This window comes from Danio rerio, chromosome 4 (assembly GCF_052040795.2).
Source record: "Danio rerio strain M-AB ecotype USA chromosome 4, GRCz13ab, whole genome shotgun sequence".
Taxonomy (NCBI): domain Eukaryota; kingdom Metazoa; phylum Chordata; class Actinopteri; order Cypriniformes; family Danionidae; genus Danio; species Danio rerio.
In genome coordinates, this window is record NC_141024.2 from 50,023,415 (window position 1) to 50,040,885 (window position 17,471).

Genomic DNA, 17,471 nt, shown 5'->3' on the forward strand with positions numbered 1-17,471 from the left:
TGCTACTATTTACTATTTATATATATATATATATATATATATATATATATATATATATATATATATATATATACACACACAGTGTGTGCAAACAGAAACTGGCAACGATTGTCCCACCTATGATTACTTCTGATTGGCCCACTGCTCTGAAAATAAGTTATGACTGTACAGTCTAAAAAATATGTTGCTCACATACGTGGCCTTTCTAAAGACTCAAGCTTAAAAGTCAAACATGTCCATCAACCATGTGTTCACATAGAAAACAATGGTAAACCCGTGTGGTAGAGTGGAAAAATGCAGTCGGTGAGGACAGACCCTTACTTACTAATGGCCATATTGACATGTTCAGGGAATAGAATTGAATTGGAAGATCATTACAATGTACTTTATACTATTCCTACTGTTAGTTATATTTCCAAAAGTTACTTTAGATTTAGCAGTATTCCTAGTTTTAAAAGGTTTGTGGACAAAATCTTAGCCGTTCTCTGGCAATAATACATAGGATTTCAGGATTGACTCTGTCTTACCTTGTGTTACATTGTATTCTGTGACTTTCCATAACATATAGTGGAACTACTTGTTTGCAGTTCACCCATGTTTGCTGCAAAGGCTCCCCTTGTCCCATACTGTCTTCCTAAAATGTAATTCACAACAACACTAAGGGAAAATTTACATATAACCCACAACAAAAAGTTATTGACATTACCTACCTTTTGATGATCACCATTCAGAGGAAGGTTACATTGCAGAGGAACAATGTAGGCCACAGCTTTGTTCAAACTGCTTCTGTTCTTGGGAAAGTTTACTGAATAACCATCTGGTGGCATAACAATATCAATGAGTTGCTTGCTCCTGCAGCAACACATTATTTTAAAGCCTCCAGAATGTTTAAGAGGAGGAAAGGCATCTTCAACAATATCAATAAATTTCTGTGGTGTGCAATGCACATCAGAAAACCTCACTTTTTTTCCCAAGTCCACTTGCCTGGAAGCACATGCTTTCTTCCACACTTGGAATTTCTGCTGTGTTTACTAGAGCACAGCAAAAAAGGTGTGCTCCCATGACTGGGTTGGATTCAATTTTTTTGGAGTCTTTACTATATGGCTGAAACGGCTTGCTCAAAGAACGGCTTGCTGAAAACTGATGCAGGGAGGTGAAGGGTAGCTGAACAGTTGGAGTGACAGTTGTTGAAGCGACACTGTAAAACATTGCTGTTAAAAACGGTCAGATTCTATGGTTAAATAATGTTTTTTCACTAAAACAGTAGTATTCTGTTAAAAACAGTGCATTCTGGGTAACATTTTTGTTTTCGAGAAAGTAACCAACTGCAGAAAACTGTGAGCTAACAGAGTTCAGATTCGATGTTTTGAAGTCTGTGTTTGAAATCACACTTTGTGCCCTTGTTCACTATTCCATTAACTAGTTCACCTGACGGAGTTAATGAACACTAATGAGGGAATTCAGACACTGATGAACACCTGCTGTTAATAATCACAATTACTGAAGGAAAGAAACAAGAAACATAAACAGTGACTTGAGTTACAGCATTAAATAAAATCAAATCAAATAAAACAGCTTCAGTCTTAGCAGAGGATCCTTAAACGACTCCACAAACAACAGCAGACACACTTATTACTGACTGCTTGGACTTCCATAATCTGATTAAGATCCAACAGAAATTTAGGTGTTTTTTTGTGTCACCGTAATGGAGTGAGGGACTGATTTAGTTGGGCTCTTTGGTCCGTGAAACACTTTGCAGTGCTTTGTTCAATTCACACCATCATATTTTTTAAGATGGAAGTATTCCGCTTGGTGACATTTTAAGGCTTTACTAGGTCAATTAGGGTAAAGTTGGGGAAATGTTGGCAATAATTATAATGGGTGAAAGATGCGGGAATTAAGGAAAGTTTAGTTGGCTCATATTGTAATTCTGCTCTTTTAGTATTGAAACAAAACACTCAGACTGTAGTCAAGATTTAGTTATTGAAATATTACAAGAGTTGTATAAATTAAAAGGAGAAAAAGTAAAGGTATTGTTCATGTGGGTACCGGTGTTACACCAAATTCTGTGACTATTGTTTTCTGTAACCCTAGTAGGCGCTGTTCTCACAGTTGGCTTGAAAACGCTCCCTTATTCGGGATTGGACACGCAAACAGCGTACATGCCATCACGTGAACGCACTAGGCTCCCGTGAACACTATATCAGCGTGCATCATTCTCCGTTCAATATATTTTTCTTGCCTTTGATATAAAGATGTTAAATTCATATCTTTTTACCAGCCTATCCAAGAACCATTTTACTATAATATGAGCAGTACAGCACGTTTTTACCTTAATTTTATGATTTAAAATAAATAAATCAGTATGTTTTTGCCTTCTTTTTCCCCGATAAGCAGTTACGTAGATTACGGCCGATCCTCTCAAATGTTTCCTGAAATAGGTTTATCCAATTTCTTAATTGTTTTTTAATTTTAAAAGAAAATATTGTGAAATGTTGTGAATGTGTGTGAAATGCTGATTAGACAGAATGTAGGCACACAAATTAAAACAGAAAGTCCATACTTTAAATTTGCAATGAAATGTTTTTATTTACTTATTTGTGTATATTTTAAAAAAAAAAGGTTCAATTCAAGATAACATTTAATTTAACAAAACTTGAACTATTAACTTAAGACAGAGTATGGGATTAACATGCTGCACTGTTGTACGGCTTTGTGGGGTCAGGGTCACACGTGTCACACTGAATCTGTAATGAAGAAATAATACATGTTATTTTTCCCAGGGTTGGGCAGAGCACTGAGATTGACCATCTTATTTCGAAAGGTCCTTACCCAAGAACAAGGTGGTGGTTTTCGGTGCTTTTCCCCTTTCTTTCCTTGGTCTCCCACTTCTATATTATTTTCCCCACAATAGAGTCACAGCTCACTAAGGTCATCTATTGAACCAAAAGATAGAATTAAGTTCAACTATCTGGAGGGTTAATTAAGTCTTAGGGTGCTATGACACCTACACTTTTGTTTCGGAATGTGTCTTGTATGCCCAGTTAGCGCGGTTCATTTGGCATATGTGAACAGGGCAATCGCGCTCTGTTCCGCCCCAAAGTAATCGCTCAGAGATTGCTTGAATGAGGTGGTCTCGGCTCGATTGAAACGAACCCTGGAGTGGTTTGATTGCAGTGAGAAAGCAATCCGATCCGAGCTCGGTTATATCACAGTGTTTTATGGATATGTAATAGGCTTACGGCTATATGAAGAGAGAATTATGAGTAGGGCAGGAAGTTTCGCGAGTCCGGATGCCCGCAAACGAGTGATGATCTCCTGGTAATCTCGCGTCTCCCTCCCGGTCCTCAAATAGGCATCATCGCGCACCCTTCTCACCAGGCCCGGATTGGCTAATCGGGAGGACCGGGAGAATTCCCGGTGGGCCGGTGCGTTTTTTGGCCGCGAGGGCCGTTGTCCCTAGCTCCAGATTCTGTTGCTCTCAGCAGTCACATTTTTTACATTAATTATTTTTTTTTACTTGACCACAGTCTTCTTATTAATTATTTTACCAAAGCTCTGCTCTTTTTATCTATTTTCTCGCACCCTGGTTAATGATGATATAACTAAGACGAGCCTCTTTTATCGCAAAGTTGTTGTGGTCCAGTGGTTAGCGCGTTAGGCTATGACACTGCGGACCTGGGTTTTATCCTTGTCTGAGTAGGTTTTTTTTTTTTTTTTCATTTTTATTGTTAAGACATATAATACTGTTAGGGTTGTTGAACATTTGAAGTTCTAAAGCAGCTGTTTTCTCAAAAAAATACGTGATAGTGTCATTAGAAACTGATTTGGAAATGACCTTATTTTAATATAGTCAGTCGTGAACTGAGGTGGGCCAGTCTGAGGCTTGAAACTCCAGGGCTGAAAAGGAGTCCCACTCCGGCCCTGCTTCTCACCCCTCCCCACCGCATCTCTCCGCGCGCACCCTGTCAATCACCACCAAACCACCACCTCTCCTGACAGCTGAGCGGGACGCTGCAAAAAACCCTGACACTTGTAATGGAAATTCATTTTAGATAAACATGTGTAGTGGAAACTTACAGCAGAAACAGCGGAGCACCTGATGCACGTACAGAATGGGCCTTATTAGGATTTGACCTTGCAAGCAGTACAAACTAGATAGAACAGTGAACATACTTTGCTTCAGTGTCTCATTCTGTAGAAACTGTCGTCAGAATGGGCAGTATTAGGGTTTGACCTTGTAAGCAGTAAAAACCAGATAAAAGGGTGAACACACTTGACTTCAGTGTCTCACTCTGCAGAAACTGTTGTTGCTGTATGACTGTGACCTTCTTTGCAAAGAATAAAACTTTAAAAAGACATTCCGACTAAGACTTTGTTTCTTGACCACAGAGAGCGCCTCTTTAAAGAAAATTGCCACTACAATTTGGTGTCAGAATAGTGGGATGTCTTGGAGGAACTTTTCCGGACCCTGCGGACGGTGACTGATCATCCTGGGACTTCGTGTCACAGCCCTGCTCCGCTCGATTGAGGGTTGAGGGGCCGACCGCAGGGCTCGGAGGGGAACCCCACTGACATCTGGGAAAAAGAACTCAAGTGGCATCTGAACTCTCTGGTAAGAGACAAATTCTTTGTTTGTTACTAAAAGAAAATTGAACAGTTTTGGGCATTTGATTAGGCAATTAAAAGGGTTTTTCACTGTAATTTGGGCCATCACCATGCTGGTAGATCTGTCTCTGTGGGATAGCAGCGTGATTAATGCAAGTGAGATCTGACATCAGGTGGGGATCGAGACCTTTTTACAAGTGAGATCTGGCGTTTAGCTGAGATCAAGACCTTACACAAGTGAGATCTGGCGCCTGACTAAGATCAAGACCTTTTTAACACGTTTGGCTAGCTAACTGCGATTTACTCCCGGGAGGGGGTTGAAATCAGGGGGCTGTGCGATTTACTTCCAAAAAGAGGTTGAAATCTAGGGCTGTGCGATTTACTTCCGGAAGGAGGTTGAAATCAGGGGCCAAGCGATTTACTTCTAAAAGGGGGTTGAAATTGGGGGCCACAAAATTAGAGCTGGAAAGCTTAACTTTTCGATTTTAGGTGAAAAATCGAAATCTGTTGGAGACGTCCGACAGATTAATAGGTACCGAAAAAGTCCAGGGGAAAGATAGTTGCCAGCATGGGGAAGTCTCAAAGCAAAAAAAAAAAAGATATGATACACTGGTGTTTTGGAATATGGGAAATTTATACGGAATAAGAAAAAAAAAGAAAAAAGCATGCAAGAGATAGGAAAACAATAAGGTATCACAAGTTTCTAAGGGAAAAGGAATGTTGAGTGTTACTAGGTTAAACATAATGAAAAAGCAGATGAGAAGGCAGAAGGAAAAGCAGGTTGTCTTTGGGAAAGGCATGTGCGTGTCGTGTGGAGACACTGTTGATTGTTGGCTCAGGGAGGCAGATAAGAGGCAAAGAGGAAAATGCTTCAGAGGCAGCTGGCATGTAGGGAAAAGAATGAAGGAGATAAAGTGAAAGAAAAATGTGAATGTGTGAATGAAAGATTAATTAGCACCACTAATCCTTTCTATACATCTGTTTCCATACATGTACCGCCGTACCATCACTATCCCGTGGCTGAGCTGCGAGCCCTGAGAACTGACCCAAACCTCAACTGCTACTGTCCCAGAAGACCTCCGACCGCACCAACGAAATTCCCACCTCAAGCGAGTGGAGGACATCTGTTTGAACTGGAGAAATGGACATTTAACGAACATTCTGCTGTGTGCTCAACATGCTGAAGACAAGCTGACAGTGAAGCAAGAGCAAGACAAGAAGAAAGCAGAAAGGGAGCTGTGCATGGCTCTGGTACAAGTGGCCAACCAAAGATCCAACCAACACCTGACAACCAAGTTCAAAGGTGACAAAGGTGTCAAGGGGGAGAAAGATACTAGATGGAGAAACTGGAATGTGACGTATGGCGATGAAACCTGCAGAGCCTATCGTGCACGTGATGTGAACCGGTACCAAATGTCTGCGCTTGCAACCGAGATGGACTTTTGGTTAAGGATTGACCCGAAAGGCGCTAACCAACAACGAGGAGCTGATGTGCGGAGAGGGAAGAGCAGAATGGAGAGGGTCTGGGCAAACAGCCAACAGCTACAGTAAAGGGAAGTGAACATATTTTTACTAACATGTTTAAATGCAGACACATTTTTATACACACATATTCACATACACTGACATACTGGCTCTCTGCAATGAAGGAAAAGCTTGCATTTCCCACTGTAAATTTGGCATTGTTTTTAATAGTGAAGCATTTTTTTTTATGCAAAATATTCTATGTTGATTGAGAATACATTGGTTGAGTTTCTAGCTGATAGTGGAGCTAGCATATCTTGCATACGACCATGTGACCTGCAGTGTGAAATACCTTTAACAAACAAATTTCACAAGTCTCTGTCTGGATCTGGTCATACAGTGGTTGAGCGATTTACAGCTCCGCTGACCTGTGAGACAGAGGGGGGTAAAATTTTCAGACATGCATTTGTTTGTTCACCAAAATGCCCTGTTCCTATCCTCGGAAGGGTCATTTTGTGTAAACTAAACTTGATTTTAACAGCAGATTCCACTGGTGTGAGAGTGATTGAAGGAGAGGAATTTTGTTGTTTACAAATTGAATCACAAGCACCGAAGTGGGCTTATGAATGGCTGGTTGAAAACAATGAGTGGGCTAATTCAATTTGCAAATTGGCTGAAGAACGTGTAAAACCTTTTGACAGGGATATAATGTCTCCTGGTGAACTGCATTGTACGTCACATGTCGTAACTGATAGGGATGCAGAGTTTGAAAAGGCTTGGTTTGAGGCAAATGTGAATGAAACTTTGATTTTAGAGAAAATGTACTGCAAGGATAGTCTGTGTGCAGTTTCAGTGTCTCTGTCAGAAAAGCAGCGTTCATTCTATCTCATGTCAGCACAGGCTGTGCCTCACATATCAGTTTGCAAGGGTAAACATCAGTCTTGGGCTGATTTAGGCCCGTTTGTGAAGCAGTGTCTTAAAGTCAAAGATTGGATCTGCAGAGAGGGAGGGGTAGAATGGAGCGCGCTCTCGCAGGCCTTTAGGGTGGACAGTGAAACTGAAACAGCTGTTTCAAGAACTGTGACTGCGATTGACAAACTTTGCGTAAAGAATTCTTGCATGGTTGACTTTAACGCTGCAGACATACACCCAGCTTTAGCAGAAATACCAAGTGAATTGTGGGCTAAAAGCAAATATGATGTTGGTTTAATCAAAGGTTGTGATCCAGTGACAATCATTGCAAAATCTGATTACAGACCATGCCAACAACAATATCCTTTGAAAAGGGAAGCCATTGAGGGCATTACCCCAGTATTTGAGTCTTTACTGGAACAGGGCGTTATTGTACCATGCAACAATTCTGAGGTTCGCACCCCTATTTTTCCTGTTAAAAAGATAAGGGATAATGGGATGCCTACTGAATGGCGTTTCGTACAGGATTTACAAGCAGTAAATGCAGCTGTCAAACAAAGGGCTCCATTAGTTCCAATTCCGTACACGATTTTGTCACAAATTCCTGAAAAATCAGTTCTATTCAGTGGTTGATTTGGCTCATGCATTTTTCAGTCTGCCAGTGGACAAAGACAGCCAGTTTTGGTTTGCATTTAATTTGTGCCAGTGGACAAAGACAGCCAGTTTTGGTTTGCATTTAATTTCAATGGCAAAGGCAACACCTTTACACGTCTGTGTCAGGTGTATGTTTCACTTTATACAACGAAGCGTTGTTAAGAAGTTTGGAACCTCTGACCCTGACAGCTGGAACTGCTTTGTTACAGTATGTTGATGACCTGTTGATATGTGCTGAGAATGAAGAGACGTGTGTGAAAGACACTGTGACTGTCCTTAGGCATTTGGCTAAGGAGGGCCACAAGGTCAGTTTGACAAAATTGCAGTTTGTTAAACAAAAGGTAACTTTTTGGGGGCACGTCATTACACCACACAGCAAATCTCTTTCTGAAAAAAGGGTAAGTGGTATAAAAAATGTACCAAAACCACTAACAAAAAACAAATGTTGTCTTTTTTGGGTATGTGCTCATATTGTCGCACATTTATTCCAAATTATGCAATTTTGGAACAACCCCAGAGAGCCCTAACATTAGGGAAGGGAATGAAATCCACTGACAAACTACGGTGGACGACAGAGGCAGAGGAGGCATTTGTAAACATGAAATTACAAATGGCTGAAGCCCCTGCATTGGGTTTACCTGTACCAACAAAACCATTTGTTCAGATGGTAGATGAAAGAAGTGGGTTCATGACGTCATTGCTCCTACAGGATCATGGAGGTAGATTGCGACCTGTGGCCTACTTTTCGAGCAAACTTGACCCTGTAGCAGCAGGCCTGCCACGTTGCTTAAGAGCAGTGGCGGCTGCGGAAAAAGCTGTGATGGCTTCAAGAGATTTTGTTGGTTATTCTGATCTGATACTGATGGTGCCACATTCTGTGTCCATGATACTCCAAGAACAAAAAACATTGCATCTGTCAACAGCCCGCTGGCTGAGATATCACACTATCTTGTTAGACATGCCAAATGTGACTGTTAAACGATGTACTGGTTTGAATGCAGCTACTCTTCTTCCTACTGAGGAGGATGGGGAAGAGCATCATTGTTGTTTAACAGCACTTGAACAGGTGTGTACACCACCACCTGACCTTTCTGACGAACCACTTGAAAATTGTGACAATGTCCTCTTTGTGGATGGGTCAGCATTTTAAGATCCACAAACAGGCCAGAATAAAGTTGGTTACGCTGTAACAACTGAATTTGATGTGGTGACCTCTGGGAAATTGCCAGGGCACTATTCTGCACAGGCCGCAGAGCTCGTGGCGTTGACAGAGGCATGTAAAATAATGGCAAAAAAAGAGGCTACAATTTACACTGACTCAAGATATACATTTGGGGTAGCTCATGATTTTGGGGCTCTGTGGAAACACAGAAAATTTCTAAAGTCTGATGGTCGACCAATACTCAATGCTCCTTTAGTGGCAGCGCTGCTGGATGCAATTTTACTACCTGACAAACTGGCCATTTGTAAATGCGCAGCGCACTCTAATAATAAAAGATTCTGTTTCTTTAGGTAACTCCAGGGCAGATGGAGCAGCAAAAGTCGCGGCGTCCCAAGACAAGGATAACTCTGAATGTTCTTTGCTATCTGTTGATGATAACAATGATGCGTGTTCTTCTTTGCAGGATATGCAGAGCTTCGCGATGGGACTGGAAAAAAAACAAGTGGAGACAGTCTGGCTGTGTGATGAAAGATAATGTGTGAAAGTGTGCTGAGGGCAAGGCGTGTTTACCAAAATATTTTTTCCAACATTATGCAAAATTACTGCACGGTAAAGATCATGCGTCAAAAACAGCAATGGTTGCGCAAATGAATGAACTGTGGTTCACAAAGGGGTTGACTACATTTGCAGGCAATTTCTGTAGACGATGTGTAATTTGCAACACACATAATGTGGCCAGAGCGATAAAAGTTCCACTATCATCTCATCCACCTCCAACAGGGCCATTTGAATATTTGATGATGGATTTCATTAAATTGTCCCCATGCAATGGGAAAAGGTACTGTTTGGTGATGGTTGACATGTGGTCAAAATGGGTTGAAGTTTTTCCAACCTCAAAACAAGATTCAGCTGCGGTAGCAAAAGCGTTACTGACTGAAATTGTGCCGAGATGGGGAATACCACAAAAAAAATAAGATCAGATAATGGTACTCATTTTGTTAATAATGCAATTAAACAAGTGGGCCAATATTTGGAAATTGATTTGAGAACACATTGCAGTTACCATCCAGCTTCAGGAGGAGCTGTTGAAAGAGAAAATGGTACACTGAAGAACAAATTGGCAAAATGCTGTGAAGACACAGGGCTTACATGGGTTCAAGCTTTACCCATTGTCCTGATGTACATGAGAATGAGAAAAAGACCAAAAATGAATTTGAGCCCGTTTGAAATTCTCTTTGGTAAACCACCGCATGTAGGTGTGAATGGGGGAAAACAGCAGCTGCCCTCAACAGATGTGTGTGAGAATGACATGTTGAATTACTGTAAAGAAATGTCTCATGTGTTGTCCAATGTTTGTGTGCAGGTAAAGGCTGCACAGGGGAAGGCTGCTGAGAGACCACTGCACAGTCTGAGGCCTGGCGATTTCGTGGTGATCAGGGACCTGAGGAAAAAGAGCTGGAGAGCAAAGCGCTGGCTGGGTCCATTTCAAGTGTTATTGATCACTGAGACGGCGGTGAAGGTCGCAGAGCGGGCAACGTGGGTGCATGATGGCCACTGCAGGAAAATTCCATCTCCTGAGGAGGATTCCACGAGGGAGTAGGAGAGAAAGAGGAGCTCTGAAACCATCTGAAGGAAAACAGCAGGCTGCTATCTGAGTGAAGCAAGGTCACAGCTGGGGAGAAACAACAACAACTCAAGAGGTGTGTGTGCAACAGTAACTTCTGAATACAACACCAAGCAGCACACAGACGGAGGATAAAGCGACCAAAAGAGAGGTGAATAAGCTGTGCTTGACCATCACATAGGATCTGAAGATGGACGAAAAGATTCGCTGGCATCCATTCCGTGTGAAAGGAATGTGTGGTCTGAGGAGAACAACACTGGCATTGCAGCTAGTGTCACCTTAATTAACCTGATTACAGCAAAACATTACTGACAGTGTGACCCACATGAGAATGACCGTAAAAGAACCTAAGAAAGTTAGCAACCCAGAGCTAGATTGGCTGTCATTTAAGTGGGGAAACTGGATCTACTGGGCCTTTACTGTGGTGTTACCTGTATTGGGGGTGGGTGTAGTGATATTATGTTGTCTGCCATGTATACTCAGATCTGTATTATGGTCAGTGGGCAGACTGATTACACCTACAACATCCCATCAGATGATAAGAGTGGCCGTGAATGAAGAGGGTATGAATATTGACATGGGTGAAGATTTTGATTATGACTTTGATGATAGCAGCAGTTATATAGAAATGGATAAGGCAAACCCGTAAACAATTGAGAACAAAATTTCCGGTGACGGCTGTTACTTAATTGGGAAAATATTAACGGACCTGACTTTTTGAAATTTGAGATAACTATCTGCTTGCTCATATGTATTTTGGGTCTGTTCAAACAAAAACAGCAAACTGCATGAGTTGGTATGCTCTGTAACAAATCTCAAAAGAGTGATCATTTGCATGAAAGTTGAGAGAAGAGTGTAAATGTGATGAATGAAGGGTACAGTAACAACAAGGTTTTCCTGTTTATAAATGTTATTAATGGTGAACTAATGATGTAGAGTATTAGTGATTTGTAACTGATTGAAGAAATGTTTTGCAGAATTTATTATGTGTATGAAACAATAATAATGCGAAAATAACAGGCAATTTCTGGGATTTGAACCTCTGTGGGGTGACTGAGGGTCTGATTTCGATCGGTAGCGCAATGGGCTATATGCACGCATTACTTCCGCGTTTTGACTAAGGCCGCGGTCCAGCTTCCGGTCTGGGTGATTTTAAGCGGAGGTAAACAGTATTATGGCAGAGTCTTCAATATTTACTCGCTGTTTGCGAGTAAATTATGGTCAACGATGTGCAAATGATTGTCCGGATGTGCTCTACAACACCGCAGAGCAAAGCTTGAGAAAGGTTTCAAGTTTTATGCATCTTCCTGCCTGTGCAATTATGAAGGTAAGTTCAGCTAGCCTAAAGGCTAACTTTAGCGTTAATACTCTTACGATCCGTCCATCTGCAGCTTTATCACGTAAGTAAAAATAATCATATGTGTATGTAATTCTGTCTCAAAGTGTCAGGTAACAACAGGGCAGGAATAAGATCTCAGTGTGAGCTCATTACTACCGATAGATCTATGAAGAAATCAGAGTCTCCTCACCAGCTGAGAGTAGGACAGCATACATGTGAAATTCTGTCCCATTCATACTTTTACTGTTCTAAAGTGACCACCACTGTTCAGTTCGGATAATTACAGAAACACAGATGCTGTCTTAGTTTGTAAGCATGATTATTGAGCAAGATATATTAGGAATAAAATAATACAATGCCGTTCCATCCACAACAGACAAATAGCACTGTGTCAATGCTGAGATTTATTGCTGAAACAGTGGAGATGACAGATGCAGTGTAACAGTGTAGATAGCATGCTTACTATTTAGTCGATAACATTGTAATTAAATGGGAGGGTGACCCAAAACAATAAGGTGTCATTAGTTAATTTCACATCAACAATTTGTCTATTGCAATATTTATTATTATTTATGTAATGAACAAATGCTTATTCATTGTGCTTGTTAACTCACAATGTAATGGCTAATGTTAACAAGCATGACTTTGGATTTTTATTCATTTGTAAATTAGTTTAACAATGCTAACTATTAAATATTAAATAGTTATTTTAATAGTGAGTAAATACATTAACTAATGAAACCTTATTTTTAAGTGTGATTAAAGGGAGCTACATTTAAATAATTTAAATTAATGATTTACTGTGTAGTTTAATCTGATGATATTGCTGCAGATGCCTTTCAAAAGAAGATATTTTGAAGAAAGCTGAAAACCTGTAACCATTGACTTCCATAGTAAGAAAATGAACTACTATGAATATCAGTGGTTGCAAGTTTCCAGCTTTCTTCAAAGTATTTTTGTTTGTGTTAAACATCAGAAAGAAACTCAAACAGGTTTGGAACAAGTGGAGGATGAGGAAATAGAATTTTCAGTTTTGAGTGAACTGCCTTTAATGACTCTCTTTAAAAACCTATTAATATTCTTGTTTCTGTTTTCTAGGTAACATTATGAGATTCAGAGCTAGAAAATTTTATGTGTTACTTCATCCTGGAGCGGACATCCGTCAGAAAATCCATGCCATCATCAGCTAGTTAATAGCTCCTGCTCTTGTGTGGCTGAGTGGGATATGCAAACATTTGGTTGCTTTGCTTTTCCAGACAGCCCATTACTCTGAAATTTGTAATGTGTGTTGTCACATGAACAATTGTTTGGAATGGATCAATTATGTGTTAAGTTCCATGAAACAGAGGGGTGATTTATTTATTTATTTAATATGTATAAACCCAAATACCTCTCTATGCACAAGTTACAGAAGAAGCACCTGATTCAAGAAAACAACTGATTCAATGTTATTGTTTCTGTTCATCTGAATGAAATATTTTTTTCAAAATGTTACATTTTTTTTGACAATTTTTTATTTCAAATTATATAAAGTGAATTATATTTTATATGTACAGTGAATAAAATAAAGGTCTTTATTCTGAATTTAAAAAGTTGCACTTAGAAAGTAGCTTAAGAAATGTTTATGTATATTAATGTTCAGTTTTTTTTACTTCAAAGGCAATGAAAATGAATTATTATTTGCCATAAAAGCTCCTTTCTTTAAATGTCTGCATCCGGTTGGCACTCGAGGCTCGATCAGTTTTCTAGACTGAAATTGTCAGCTACACTCTTGTTTTTTTCTGTTTCTGTAAAATTCTCACGTTAAATATCACCAACCCACCTCTTCTGCACGACTTTGTCTTTTGGAAACGTGTGGAAACTAAGGTAAGAGTTCAATTTCTGACGCTGTGCGTTGCTGAACACAGCAGTGGTATCTACAAGTACTGTTCTCACGTCTTTGAAATGACACTTTTAAACGTTTAGATGTCATATTTATGTAGCTGACATAAACATGTATAAGTGGGCTATAATGGCATAAAACATTAAGACAACTGTCCAAAACATTACTCGTTTTTATCAGTAACGCTCCTGTTGTAGCACTGTACTGTACGATCGGCGGAAGTAGGCTCGGGGTCTTAAATTTTACCGGAAATGCGTCACGCGCCGCCGTGCATAGAGCCCATAACAGTGATTATTCGTTTAGCCCGGCTCCCAGTGAAGAGGGATGCTTTGAAAGATAAATCTTAATGGGAAAACTATTAAGAAGAATGTTTAAACATCTCTAGTGTATTTGATGTGTGCAAAAACCTGTTAAATTATTTTGTAACCAGTGTGATGATTATAATCAGTGTGATTTTGTATTCAATTGAAAAATGAATTTAATAGTGAGTTATCAATGAATGATAAAAAGAGAGGAATTGTAATGGAAATTCATTTTTAGATGAACATGTGTAGTGAAAACTTGCTTACTCCTCATCTTTAGATGTGTGAAAAGTCACTTGTGTTCACAGTGTACTTTTGTTTATACAGCCTTACATTCCCGTATGTGACCACCTGGTCCTTATCTTTCAATTAGGCTTTACGATGAACATCTGTTAGGGGTAGGGGGCATGGGCTGTGTGATATATGACAGGGAAGCAGCAGGATGGTTTTCACACCTGTCGTGGTATGTGTGGTTTGGGTTGAACTGGAGTTGACCTCGTAAGCAGCACAGCCCAGATAAAAGGATGAGCACACTTTGCTTCATTGTCTCACTCTGCAGAAACTGTTGTTGCTGTATGACTGTGACCTTCTTTGCAAAGAATAAAACCTTAAAAGACACTTTGGGTAAGAATTTGTCTTCTTGACCACTGAGAGAGCCTCTTTAAAGAAAATTGCCACTACAACCATGGTGTTGTGCTGCAACCCCCACCTGTAGACATCGGGCCCTCATACCACCCTCATGCCTCAGAACAAGCCTATTTATTTAAAATAAAACATATCTTCTTTTTATTTATTTATTTATTGATTGAATCTACATTAAACTAAAGCTGTATTTCCCCATTCATATGACTGTACTTATTATTATTATTAATAACTAATCAGAGAGCATTTTACTGAGCTCAGTGTAAAGTTTGGTGTTTAGGCCTACAGCAAATGTAATATTAGAGGCATGTCTGCGGCGAGACGGCAATACTGTGTCTAAAATTACACTATTTCTCTGATCAGAAAACAAACACATTATCCAAGAGCAACACTGTGTTAGATTTGAGCAAATACACATCAACAAATGTCCTATTCAGCTGGAGGAGCACAGGGATTTACAGGGATTTGAGTTATTTTCCAGGATAAACTGTAAAGCAAATGAAGTAGATTATTAAATAAGTACAAATGTTGTTTGTGTGAGTAAAAAGTCAAGAAAAGTTTGTTAAATACGTTTAGAAATGATGAAATAAATGAGCAAATAAGGAAACAGAACACTGCCGCCGCGTCCCCATGCAGTAATATGGTGTATCAGCGATCTCACAGGGGGACGATATGGCCAGCTAAAGATTTTCTGTTAAAGCAGGGCAGTGATTCACTAAACTGATCTGAGTCTTCAGTGCAGACTGATGTGTGTCTTCTGTGATCAATCAATGAATACTCACAGAGCTCTTCTGCAGTTTCTCACAGCTGCTGTCAGTCTCCGTCTTCCCTCAGCTGATGTGTTGAATTTATTAAAGTCTAACTCATCCAGCGGCTCCTCTGACATCTCAATCATGTAGGAGATTGTGGAGCAGTGAGCAGGAGAGAGTTTCTCCTCTGAGTGTTTGTCTGATTTCACAAACTCCTGAATCTCTCTGGCCAGAGTTTGATCTTTCACCTCCAGCAGACAGAGGAACAGATTGATGGATCTTTCAGCTGAGAGACGTTTATCTGTCTTGATCTTGTCTTTAATGTCCTGTGTGATTCTCCTGATGTTCTCTGAGCTCTCCTCTGTGTGTGTCAGCAGATCCTGGAAGAGTCTCTGATTGGACTCCAGTGAGACGCCCAGCAGGAACCGCAGGAACAGATCCAGATGACCATTACTACTCTCTACAGCTTTATCTACTGCTGAACTGAGCAGATAATACAGAGACTTCTCAGAGCTGGACAGTAGATATTGATCAGCTGAATATTCACTGTCATAATCATCTAAATAATCTCTCTTATAAATCCCCCTCAGCTGTTCTCTGTTCTCTGTTAAATGGCAGTAAAACACAAAGAAAGCAGCCAGAAACTCCTGAAAGCTGAGATGGATGAAGCTGTAGACTTTCCTCTGATGAATCACAGATTCCTCCTTGAAGATCTCAATGCAGATCCCAGAATACACTGAGGCGTCAGTGACGTCTATGCCGCTCTCAATCAGGTCCTCCTCATAGAACATCACATTGCCCTTCATCAGCTGTCTGAAAGCCACTTCAGCAAGTTTGAGGATCTCTCCTCTGCTGGACTGCAGGAGTTTCTCTGGATCTCTCTCTTCATACTTCTGCTTCCTCATGTTGATCTGAATCAGCAGGAAGTGGATGTACATCTCAGTCAGAGTTTGAGGGATTTCTGCACTCACATCTTCTTCCAGGAGCTTCTGAAGCACAGTGGAGGAGATCCAGCAGAAGACGGGTATGTGGCACATTATCTGGAGGCTTCTTGCTATTCTGATGTGGGAGATGATTCTGCTGGCTCGATGCTCGTTGCTGATTCTCTTCCTGAAATATTCCTCCTTCTGAGGCTCAGTGAATCCCTGAATCTCTGTCAGACGCTTGATGTATCTGGAGGGGATCTGATGGGCTGCTGCTGGTCTGGAGGTGATCCAGATGAGAGCAGAGGGAAGCAGATCTCCTTTCAGGAGGCTCCACATCAACACAGCCACTGATGAAGATTCAGTCACAGCACAAACTTTCTCCTCATCTGAAAAGTTGAGTGTGATTCTGCTTTCATCCAGACCATCAAAGATGAACACAACTCTACACTGCTCATAAATCTTGGGCTCCAGATCTTCAAGTTCAGGATGAAAGTCCAGCAGAAGGCTGTGAAGACTGTACTGATGATCTCTGATCAAGTTCAGCTCTCGAAATGGAAGCACAAACATGAAATCTACATCCTGATGGTCTTTTCCCTCGGCCCAGTCCAGAATGAACTTCTGCACAGAGACGGTTTTTCCAATTCCAGCGATGCCTTTAGTGAGAACAGTCTTGATCTGGGCTTTCTCCTTCTTGATCTTCTCCTCATGTCCTGCTCCAGCTGAGGCTTTAAAGATGTCATTGCAGTAGACTGGAGTGTGTTGTGAGGGTTTTGTTCTGGCTCTTTTCTCCATCTGTAAAACCTCATGTTCTTCATTCACTCCTTCACTCTCTCCTTCTATGATGTAGAGCTGTGTGTAGATCCTGTTCAGGAGGGTTTGAGTCTCTCCATGGTTGATTCCCTCAAATAATCTCTCATACTTGTTCTTCATGCTGGTTTTGTGCTGCTCTTTGACTCTCTGAAGTTCATCATGTTCTGGCTGGAGTAAATTCTGCTGCAGGTCTCCAGTCTGATCATCTCCATCCACACTGCAGGAACAACAACACAAAGAATCAACGAGTACACCCCATGGTTATGCCTCATGGCTCAAAAAGGATGTAAAAAAAGGACATCCAAGAAAGTCAACATTATAGAACACAATTTATTAAAGAGACTCTTTTAAACATATTAAGTATAATAAAAATGTCCTGATGAATACTGAAATACAG

General features: G+C 40.5%; 1 protein-coding gene and 1 long non-coding RNA gene across 2 annotated transcripts in view; one reads left to right on the forward strand and one right to left on the reverse strand.

The window, feature by feature from the left end:
• The window catches only part of LOC137490965 (protein NLRC3), a 766,684-nt gene that overhangs the window by 747,219 nt on the left and 1,994 nt on the right, over nucleotides 1-17,471 (reverse strand). Inside the window, exon 4 of the mRNA XM_088650120.1 lies at nucleotides 16,076-17,291. Within this exon, the coding sequence (XP_088506246.1) occupies nucleotides 16,076-17,291 (1,216 nt within the window). The remainder of the gene's footprint in view (nucleotides 1-16,075; nucleotides 17,292-17,471) is intronic.
• LOC147844885 (uncharacterized) lies at nucleotides 4,429-14,565 on the forward strand. The gene is made up of 2 exons (XR_015483786.2): nucleotides 4,429-7,645; nucleotides 7,691-14,565. It is a non-coding gene; the product is annotated as an uncharacterized LOC147844885 (long non-coding RNA).